This window comes from Pecten maximus, chromosome 1 (genome assembly GCF_902652985.1).
Source record: "Pecten maximus chromosome 1, xPecMax1.1, whole genome shotgun sequence".
Classification (NCBI taxonomy): Eukaryota; Metazoa; Mollusca; class Bivalvia; order Pectinida; family Pectinidae; genus Pecten; species Pecten maximus.
The window spans coordinates 42729694-42741905 of record NC_047015.1 but is presented as its reverse complement, the minus strand read 5'-3'; the positions used below and the strand labels follow the sequence as shown (position 1 = coordinate 42741905).

General features: G+C 36.0%; 2 protein-coding genes across 2 annotated transcripts; one reads left to right on the top strand and one right to left on the bottom strand.

Moving 5' to 3' along the window:
• The first annotated feature begins 1431 nt into the window (after positions 1-1431).
• LOC117334259 (pyroglutamylated RF-amide peptide receptor-like) lies at positions 1432-2411 on the top strand. Its single transcript, XM_033893769.1, has one exon. It carries the CDS (start codon positions 1603-1605, stop codon positions 2179-2181), a length of 579 nt encoding a protein of 192 aa, XP_033749660.1. The 5' UTR covers positions 1432-1602; the 3' UTR covers positions 2182-2411.
• A 4851-nt stretch (positions 2412-7262) lies between these two features.
• Positions 7263-7940, bottom strand: LOC117344309 (nuclear speckle splicing regulatory protein 1-like). The gene has a single exon (XM_033907060.1). It carries the CDS (start codon positions 7938-7940, stop codon positions 7263-7265), a length of 678 nt encoding a protein of 225 aa, XP_033762951.1.
• Positions 7941-12212: the final 4272 nt, after the last annotated feature.

The window sequence follows — 12212 nt, the reverse complement described above, 5'->3', positions numbered from 1 at the left end:
TAAAGAATGTTCCGAATTCAAGCACGTGAAAGACTAGCACGGATTGTGTCCGATTTCAAATTAGAGAAATATTTTGGTAGTATTTTTTTTAAAATACGCTCTATTTCTCTTTCTGTTGTGAAATATATATCTTTATTGTCAAAATATAGTTCATTCAAATGAAATGTGATATTTTATGTGTTTTTGATGATTCATGGTAGGTCAGGGGTGCATACACTTTCAGTATTATTGTTGGCTTTTAAGGAAATGCCATAATTTAGAAATTGGCGTTTACGACATAGAAATACAATATGTTAATACATATGACAATAAATGTCATGAACTAGTTACCTGGATAAAACTATGTAAACATAAGTATTTTATTGCTTTCTTTGTTGTTCCATATGTTTAGTTTTGAATGCGCCTATAGTGTACATTGATGTCTACATAATGATAAATTAAGTCTGCAACGCGTCAGTCGCGGCGGCAAATAATAACATTTACCGGGTTCGTTAAAACATGCACATCTGCATACATGTATGTTCATTACTATTATTATGAAATATCAATTTGGATTCCCAAAATCTTGAGCCAAAACACGCATTATAAATAATGATACTCCAAAGATAGAATAATTGTGTTACGTAACCGTACGATATCATCGCCTTGACACTGATGGCATTAATTGGTACATCATAACGGATGTTCAGAAGAGGTTCTGTTAGGTAAACATTCATCTTAAGCTATCTTTAAAACTTATATTGTGGTTCACTGAACGGTCAAAGTCAGAAACCCTTGTTGCTATATACTTTCTACTACGGAGTGTAGGGTTTACATAATGTAGTTTGTTATATTTTTTAGTACTGTTGTCACTGGTATCACTGACGAATGCTTTTACAGTACAATCCCACAGAAATGTCTAACCTTGAAGCGGTAACTTGGTATCCCGCTGTCGTCATCATACTGACAACGTTCGAACATGAGTGTTCTTACCTTGGTTTATCTCGGCAAGGGGTCAGAACCATCAAACTTCTTAACACAGGCGAACACTCTACTAATGGTAAAAAAGAAGCATTGTCATGGGAGACATTAGACAGAAAAAGTGTTAAAAAGATATGTCAGCCCTTACGAAGCATGCAACATCATTTAAAGTTTTAACACACACACTCGTTACACCTGCAGGGCAAATATTGACATTTCTTTCGACCCATTTCGGTTTCCTCAGTTAACAAACACATGCATCTTCACTTTAACCTTAGCAGCACTGACCAATGGATGAGACAGCTATATGCTGTCCCTACCATCGTAGACGAGTCCTAGAAGGACGAACCAGTTGTATGATACTTATTGTTGTCTCTACTCTATCTCAAAATCTATGGTAAATAACTTTTATCTTGTATGTCTTTTGAACAACACCTGGATATGAAGAAAATAATATATAGAGAGGTTTAACTAATAGAGAGACAGACACCAGTTTTCAAAGTGGGTTGTTTACTGAATACCATTCTCTTTTTTTTCAGCTATTATGCTATAAGCTATCCTTTGAGGTCCCGTCACGTTCGCACCGCTACCCGGGCCGGTGTCTTACTGGTAATAATCTGGATCATAACCCTCCTACTGTCCATGCCGAGCTGGTGGATCCAGAGGACTGAGCCGAGACTAGTTATGCAACTGGACCAAATTCCTCAGATTCGGTCTGCGTACGTATGTGCAGAAAAGTACAAGAAACAGATATATGACGTAGTACACACATTTGTAATTCTGTTTTTGAATTACGTTATCCCGATGGTAATCATGATGTGCGCGTATGGAATGATATCCTTCCGTTTGTGGATTCAAAAACCGATAGGTGATACGGGGTCAAGGCCACAGTACCTCGCCAGGAGCAACTCGCAGAAAAAACGGATCATCAAAATGCTGATCGCTTTGGTAATTATATTCGGAGTTTGCTGGCTCCCTTTTTTCGCCGTACAAGTGTATCACCTGAACCATGACATGACGCGAGAATTTCGGGTAGGCTTAGCAATCGTTCATCTGATTGGCTACTCCAATTCCTTACTGAACCCTATCGTGTATGGGTTTATGAATGGAAATTTTAAGAGACATTTAAAGGCAATGTGCATCAAATTTCGTAAACAATCGTCTTTTCGTCTCGGTCGTAATCCAAATAACATCAATATAACCGTGGAGAGTGTGATGTGATCTTCAAATCTCATTGGATACACGTGGAACTGTCGACCATATTAATTGTACAATAACCATTTTATTGAACTGTTCTTCCTAGAAAATCGTAGTTATTATATCTTGTTTATAGGTCAAAGATATGGGTTGCTTAAGATGTGTGATGCTGCAACATTTACTATTTTTTGCATGTTTTTTTTCTTAATGTATATAATTTCATATTGTATAATTTGAATGATATTAAAAAGAATTGTAAACATACATTGTTCTTTTATGCTGTCGCTAGTAGTTTCAATGTAATGATTTCTATAGCTCGCCCATAACAACTCTCTGCACATAAACCACACCGAGTGTATTCGGTCATATGGTTGTTAAAATGATTTCTTGTAATGCAGGTAACGGTTTGAAAATAGTAATCCATCATTTGCTTAATATCTGTATATTCGTTTTTAGTTCCTTTTTGAGTAGAAACAGTTGTGTATCGTAATTCAACTATCTAAGGTCATACGACACATATAACTTCTCATTTCAGGTTACTAGAACACTTAAAGACGCACATTCTTTCGCTAAATCAACAATTTACATTCAAATTTGAAATTGAGATGAAATATCACGGTAATAAAACGCTTTTTATAGCTTAAAATGAGAGGAACATAAAAGAGGTATTCGCATGACCGAGCGCGTGGTCATTATAACGATTCTCGCTCGTTACCTCTCTACTTTATTAGTAGAAAATTGATATTAAAAAAATGAAAATGAGGGAAGTTTAATTTTAATTGTCGTAAATCGAGCCAGTTATATATGTTCAGCTATGTTCTTTCTAGTAGTAAAGGGCGTAATGTAAGAGAAGGATTTTCAAAAACTCAAACGCATACATACACTAAGAAATACGCTATATACAAAAAGGTTATTTAGTCGTGAACATTTCCCACTCGCGTATTAGTGGATATGATATGTATGGAACAGGTGCAAACGAAAAGAAGTGGAAATGACCTCCACGCGTGAAGTGTAAATATCGAAACCGCGAAATCAACCCACCGCGGAAATAATAACGTTTGAAGTAAATTAAATATCATTTTGTGTAGCCGTCAAACTTCATCTCCTCAATTCTCCATTGTGTCCGTATGAAAACGTTTGCGTGATGTTGAAGCAAAACATATTTAGAAACTTGTCAGTCAAAATAACCGGCATGTTCAAAATACCTCCTTTGTTACAATATAATGAGTGTATTATGGATGTATGTGAAAAGCGGTTAATAAAATCTGTCCAGAACTTGTTAAACGTGAGTGACGTTTATGGTTCAATGGCCGCCGTCCTCAGCTCAACAGTCTACATTCCCGCGGTGAACTGTATACAGCTTACATCCACTTTAAATACGTTTTTCAGCCAATATTAACATAGCCAGATGAATTGTATACTCCGACACCAATATGGCCGAGTGACGCTGTAAAGTTCGGGGTCGATGAATATATTAACCAGCGGATTACATGGGGTTCAGTTATTGAGGCGAGGCTGACCATAGAGAGTATGTTTAAAGGAGTTAATTAGATTTGTAAAATTCATTTGAGATACTTATTTACTGTTTGGTGATTTTGTCCAAGATATGAATACGGCCATATTTTTCAGCCCGTAGCCACATTGGTAGCTAGAGTATAACTTCCAACCGGGGCACCTTACGTTTATAGAACCTATCATCTATTACTTCATTAGTAATACAGTAATTAATTCATATTAAATATTTTAAATCTAAGAAGGCATTCCGTCTTAGCAATGAATCAACTGCGGAGATGCATATAGCACGCGCTGTCATCACATCGCTTCAACTTGCGCTGTTAATTTTTTTAATCTTTTACATTGTATTTGACTATTTATTTAAACCATCTTTACGTTACCTAAGATGTTTTCTAATTAATTACAGTAGGCCTTCGGGGAATTAGTTATCGACCTAGGGGATCATTGACACTAACGTATTGTTCGTTGTTTATGTTCTATGTCTATATATGATCGCTTGTAATTTACTTGTGTCTTTGATAAAGGGAGGGATTGTCTCGTTCGACAATTTACTTATTTTTACTGTCGTTATTTCTACACGACCTATAATCTATTTCGAATAATATGCATCCAGCGAACATACAAATATATTGTACTGTCTTTTCACGGTTAACATGAATTACGAAGCTGAACATTTCTCAGATGTGCAGTGGATGACTCATTGACATTATAGGTCAGAATTTCGACATCATATATTGAATTTTACCTACAAGGTTTTACTGTCAATATACTAAACAAGATAGGGAATGAAAGTGGCCATCTAAAGGGTGACATCAAAATCAATTACTGACAGTCATTTTTTTTTTTTTTTTGCGTTTATCATAACAGTGATACTTTAATAAATGTACACCTGTCCAACACAAAGCGGTTACACCCATAAAAATAGCATTTATTACAACTAAAACATAGATAAATTATTTGCTGTCAAAAACGCCATAAATTCTCTTGTTAAACCTCGCCAGCCACTATTTGAGCTTACCACAGTTATCTCCCTTTAGACGAGATAAATAACTAGAAATGAGGATCAAATATAAAACTTGTTAAATAGTGTGAAACAAGACATTGCAATGGATAAATACAAATATTTATATTTCCACTCAATTCAGACTCAATGAACCTACCACAGTTAACTCGAGTCATTTTTCAATGAACTATATCAAGTCCGGCGTAGGAATACATTTGTCGAGCTTGGACTATATTTTTTTAATTCCTTTTCAAAAGTGATCATATTTATATGAAATGAATTCCTTTAAAACTAATATTTGTTTTAATTCGCTATTAAGTTTGTTCACGAAAGAAATCCTGAAAGTATTAACCATATGTAGACGCAGAGTGATGACGTACATTTCGGTAAGTTCTGTGGTAGACTTGCACAAGTCCCTATTTGTCAAAGACAAAATATTGTACAAAATATCAAAACAACATAAATATAAGGATTGAATAAAGTTATGTTGAGGTGTATGAGGGTATAAACCTCAATAGGTCTTGAGACAAATTTATTATGAACTGCTTCGCAGTTCATAAAACTTGTCTCAAGACCTATTGAGGTTTATACCCCCATACACCTCAACATAACATTATTCAATCCTTAAATACATTAATTATTCTGAAATGAAAAAGATGTCATTAGTTTAGGTTTTTTACCATTTTTTTACTTTTAGTCTTGAATTTGCACATCAATGTTGTTTTTCATTACAACCTCAAGGGGGATAACTCCTCCAGACTCGAATCTTAGCGAAAATTATAGTTTGTCCGGTAGCAGTTATTTCCCCTACAGTAGGCCCAATGAAGTCATTGTGTAATAGCTCACTGGTAAAAATAAACAATATCAGTTTCTTTACGCCAGTTACTATGGCAATATATATTATACTTATACGGGTACTAGTCTCTCACGACCATTTTAGGACATATCCTGATTATTCTCAAAACTGGTTCCGCTGTAACAAGTAATATTCCTGCAATGTATGTAAATCATTATTTCTGCACTAAATGTTATCACACACAGGTACTTGATAATGTGTTACAGTCGATGTATAGTTGGGCCTTCTCTAGTGTGTGCATGGCGCATTTTCAGACGGACTAGATTAAAAATCGAAAAAAATGACACGCCGTTGTTCATTTTATTAATCTAGCTCACCAAAAGTCTGAAAATGTGCTATACACACCAGGGAAAATTACACATAGACTGTAACAAATCATGAATGTCCTTGTGTTTTCATATAGCCAGACTAACTATCTGTGACAGTAAGCCTACTATTGATAATGGCCTGATTTGATAACTTTGTTTCTAAAACGTAACTACATCATGTATCTGTGCTAGTGGGCCTTTGATACATAATTATCCGATATCTGGGACATTGGGTCTAATATTTAACGTGATCATAAGATATAGGTCTCTGGAACTGGTTATAGATCATTGTCAGTGGGCCAAAAACTATATAATGATCAAAGTAGCTTCTTAGCCAAATATCAGACTAACCTGATATCTAGGTTTCAAGGACAAATATCAGATTGGTCTGATCTGATCTGGAGTCTCGGGGTCAAATATATCAGGTAAATCTGATCTATATCTCAGGGTCAAATATATCAGGTCAATCTGATCTGTATCTCAGGGTCAAATATATCAGGTCAATCTGATCTATATCTCAGGGTCAAATATATCAGGTCAATCTGATCTATATCTCAGGGTCAAATATCAGGTCAATCTGATCTAGGTCTAAGGGTCAAATATCAGGTCAATCTGATCTAGAGTATCAGGGCAAATATCAGGTCAATCTAATGTAGGTCTCAGGGTCAAATATTAGGTCAATCTGATCTAGAGTATCAGGGTCAAATATCTTATTGATCTGATACATGTATCTAGGTCAGGATGTCATAACACTCTGGCCAAGTATATGTACCACAATCATTTCTACATGTTCTGGACTATTTGGTTTGATGAGTTCTCGGCAAAGTGGTTAAATACCTTTATTATCTGAATAAGGCATATGTTGGACTAGGGAGTAAGATTATATAAGTTTTGACCTTGATCAAATAGTCAGATAAAGCCTGAATCTATTCAATTTGGCACACTCAAATCAATATTGACATCATTGAGTGGATATCGCTAAATGGTTAAGTGGTATTGACTCCTTCTGCCAACATTTTGTTATACAAAGACAACGAATGGAATATTGACATGATTTTATCAACGAGGGTAAAGCCAGATCGTGACAATAGTACAAATGTGCAAGGAGCTTACTTTCCCCTACAGGCATGGTCCAGCCAGTTTCCACAGCACTAGCTCTCTCTATTGGTCACTGAACGTGTCAATTCTCACGACATCTTACAAGGAATATTTATGTATCCTACGACATTTCATCTCGTTTGTACGACGTTTCATCTCGTTTGTACGTTTTATCTCGTTTGTACGACATTTCATCTCGTTTGTACGACGTTTTATCTCGTTTGTACGACGTTTTATCTCGTTCGTACGACGTTATATCTCGTTTGTACGTTTTATCTCGTTCTTACGACGTTTTATCTCGTTCGTACGACGTTTTATCTCGTTCTTACGACGTTTTATCTCGTTTGTACGCTTTATCTCGTTTGTACGACGTTTTATCTCGTTCGTACGACGTTTTATCTCGTTCGTACGACGTTTTATCTCGTTCGTATGGCGTTTTATCTCGTTTGTACGACATTTTATCTCGTTTGTACGACGGTTTATCTCGTTCGTACGACATTTGATCTCGTTCGTATTGCGTTTTATCTCGATCGTATGGCGTTTTATCTCGTTCGTACGACGTTTTATCTCGTTCGTATGGCGTTTTATCTCGTTTGTACGACATTTTATCTCGTTTGTACGACGGTTTATCTCGTTCGTACGACATTTTATCTCGTTCGTATTGCGTTTTATCTCGATCGTATGGCGTTTTATCTCGTTCGTACGACGTTTTATCTCGTTCGTATGGCGTTTTATCTCGTTTGTACGACATTTTATCTCGTTTGTACGACGGTTTATCTCGTTCGTACGACATTTTATCTCGTTCGTATTGCGTTTTATCTCGATCGTATGGCGTTTTATCTCGTTCGTACGACGTTTTATCTCGTTCGTATGGCGTTTTATCTCGTTTGTACGACATTTTATCTCGTTTGTACGACGGTTTATCTCGTTCGTACGACATTTTATCTCGTTCGTATTGCGTTTTATCTCGATCGTATGGCGTTTTATCTCGTTCGTACGACATTTGATCTCGTTCGAACTTCTTTTTTCGTCCGTTCTACTTAATCTTATTATTTTTCCTGCAAAAAGTGGCATGAATAGGCTTTCGTTTAAACCAGCTTAAAACATTAGCACAAAGCTGCTGTTGTATGACGTATATTGATGTGAGATGGTTGTTCCGCCCTAATAAAAAGAAACCCAACATTCATCAGAATCATCTTATACATAACACCTACAAAACTTGATGAACTAGATCCTGCGCAATCCATATTATATAAATGATCTCTCTGTTTATATAGCTGTTTATATTAATTCACACTGACTCGATTAATATTAATATAATATATTATTATCTCGTAAGTTTTTGTATAACATTCGCGACTCATCAAAATATGTAAACGTTATAACCATTCAGTGACAAATACACGTACTTACATTTAATAGCAGTAACATATATTCCAGATAAGCTAATATACAGCCAAACATTTGGTACAGCTAATTTTGTTGGTAGCTACCCTGCACCTGTTCACCTCATTGCTCTAGTGGCGTTATGACCTGTAACATTTATCAGGCGTTATGACCTGTAACATTTATCAGGCGTTATTTGTTAGGCTAGAGTTCTAACGGCCATACCACCATCTTCGTTACAATCAGCAACAATTAATGAATGAGTCCTCAGAGACGGTATCGGGAACTATCGTTCTGACTCCAGTAATAAGTGAATCTATCCCTGTCCCTCCACTCACCAATTATTCAAAATGCTTTGGTAATTGTTTGGGGAATTCCAACTGCATTGTATGCATCCTTGACTTGATTAAGACTTTTACATGAAGTAGATGTACCGAGCAAGGATTTCCATGCTCGCTATATTTGTCCAGGTCGTAATTGGAGAATGATCCCACATGTCCAATCTTGTCTGATGTATAAATAGCTGTCCCTGACAGAGACAGAGTAACACCACTGGCCCTGGCTAATCAGGGTCATCTCTAGCATTTAGTTGTATAATACAAACTGTTAGCCACTCATGTGATGTCATAGTTTTGTCTCCTGGACCAAAACAGAAACCTTTCCCCCATACCAACCATTGCAATGTTCAACTCATTAATTTTGCATACACTTTCAATGTTTATCCTAAGCTTTCTACATTCTACATTATGTTTTAGAAGATGGTATCAATTACTTATAAGTCAATGCAGCAATCCATCATGCAGTGTCCTATTCAACAAACCCACCCGTGCGTAGATGGGACATAATTCGTCTCCTATCCTCACAACACTACCCTTTATATGTACTCTTAAAGCCAGAAACAATAGAAAGCTATAACATCAATATCTACAACACAAGCTGGTCTATTCCTCGAGCTTTGTTTGGTCTTAAGTTGTAGAATATAAAATACCAATCAATATAATTATATGACTGTAAAATCTTGGCATGCTCCTTTATAAAGGGGAAGCCGTTTGTTATAAAGGGGAAACGTGAACATATGTTTTAGACTTGTAATTAATTTTAGCAAAGGTGAGCCAGAATTGCGGCATGATGGCCGCCGTACAAGGTCAGTCACCATTCGAGATTTATAACGCTACTTCTAAATATCTAAATATAGCAATAGGTCTCTCTGCTAAGTTATGAAACCAGGATAAGTTCGTTAGATTCCTTAAGATTCCTGGACTATGATGATATTTTCGTTAGATTCCGCAAGATTCTTGAACTATCAGGATAAGTTCGTTAGATTCCGTAAGATTCCTAAACTTACAGGGTAATTTCGTTAGATTCCGTAAGATTCCTGGACTACCAGATTAATATCGTTCGATTCTGTAAGATTCCGGGATTATGATGATAATCTCGTTAGATTCCGTAAGATTCCTGTTGCAAGGGTACCAGGATAATTTCGTTACATTCCGTTAGATTCCTGGACTATCAGGATCATTTCGTTATATTCCGTAAAATTCCTGAACCCTTTAGGATAATTTCGTTAGGTTCCGTAAGATTCCTGGACTACCAAGATAATTTCGTCATATTCCGTAAGATTCCTGGACTACCAAGTTATTTCGTTAGGTTCCGTAAGGTTTCTGACCCACAAGGGTACCAGGATAATATTGTTAGATCCCGTAAGTGTAAGATTCCTGGACTACTATGATAATTTCGTTAGATTCAGTAAGATTCCTGAACTACCAGGACATTTTCGTTAGAATTCGTAAGTCTTTTGAACTACCAGGATAACTTCGTTCAATTCCGTTAGATTTCTGAGCTACATATGTACATGTACCAGAAGACCAAAATTCAGTTCTCGGAAGAATATGCTATTGCGGTTGTTGTGATGCTTGTGTGTTTCCGTATCGGACCGATTATCAGGCATCAATTTCCATCAAGTCATTTCATATATTGGGGGTAAATATATTTATATATTTATATAAAGTACACGGAACTTTCGACCTTTTGAATACGAATTTATCTGGCCATCACACAGTTTACAACAGCATAATCCATCTTTACAGCAATGATTTATCATTTCCTTGTAAGAACGCTGTGACTTACACAGATATACTTACGCTGTATTTTACTGCCGCTTCCGTAGCCAATCGCACATGCTTCCCAGTTAGGAGAGATGAAAATCTCAGCGGGCAGATGTGTCTACCAAGTAAACCTGATAAACCACAGATGTCTAGTGTCTTTGAAGTCATTTTTAGAGTCGATGTCTACGAGCCGTTTCAATATTATTTGATCTATACGAAATATAAAGCGTACGGATGTACGGTATAGTGTAGGTCGGTACAATAACATATATTTCACAGCAGGTTACATTGTTTGTCCTATACATAACTACGGATTTTCATTTCCTGTTAATTTGTATAATCAGTTTGCGATACCTATACAGTAGTCGCTAACTATTATTCTGGTTTTACAGGACGCCACCTAAATAAAACACTTAAAACGCTAACAATGTGCTAAGAAGATTTCCCTGAAATATTCCAGAAATCTGCCCCACGAGATTCGTCAACGATACCAAAGAATACATACAAGTACGTGTATGTTCGGCGAGTGTTTTTACATTGAGTTGTGAGATGTTTCGGTGCGATTTCTCCATACAGACAGGATGTTTTGTCTATAAAATAAGATATTCAGTTTTTTATCTTTGTCCTAGTTTTTGTACCGATACTAACTAAGAGTACACAGACAGCATTTAACTGGCTGGAGAGAGAAGTAATCTACTTCCTATTTTTTTTTATCAAACATGTATTCACACACGTGAAGGACATCAGCTGTGCTGAATAGATGGATTTCCGTTTACAATATCATATACATTCATTGCATAAAAGTAAACACTAATATTTATGTTAAACTTTGGAACCTTTTTCTATGCCCTCTTAAAAAATATCTTATAATTTCTCATGTTTCCAAATATCTACAGAACATTTGTAAACAAAAAAGTAGCGGTATCTCAATTTCAGCGTCCCCCCATGCTGCGTATGAGGTTAGTTAAGTCTATTGAGAATTAGTTTTGAACTCAACTTTATGCATTTTCAAATATTTGTGTCGTTAATGCCGAATTAAATACATTTTTTACAGACTATTGCAGATGACTTAAGCTTTGGTCGGTTCCGGCGATCTTCTGGTGGATCGTCTGAAGATTACGATTTATATAAATTGGCATGGACATATCTTTACTTCATCCTCATGTCTCCTAGACAACCGTCACTGAGTAGATTTAGGATTACATACATTTGTATGCTGACCTGGCGCAGTTAATATCTCTACCATGCGTTTGATATCTCTGTTTCTTTGCGCTGTGCATCACTATATATACTTTGTATTTTGGCGAGTTGATCCCGGTCCATGATAATATATTCCTGATTGTCTCATTATCAGTACATTGTATATGGATATGAATTTTCTTAGACGACTGACTGGTTCCTTGTCTTTTAATGACGCCATTTATTACATTTCAAAGCATCTTTTTATTTCCCGTAAACCGGACAGTTTCTGATAGCGTACCTTTTCCCTTTCAGTACATTATGACATTTGAACAGTAATTAATTCCTAGATCATCTGGTGGATAACGCTTCCTGTGCGTGTGGTGCACCTAGAGAGGTGAATTTTTTCTTTCAATGTCCCCAATATGCCGATTTTATACACCATATTACATCTATTTATAATTTATTATATTTTATAAATCTTCATTGTTTATTATACGGTATCCTCAATGCATCTGATCATTTAAATAATTTATACACTATATACTGATATATACCATGTTAACTTATATATTAAATCATCTAAGCGTTTCTCTATATAATAT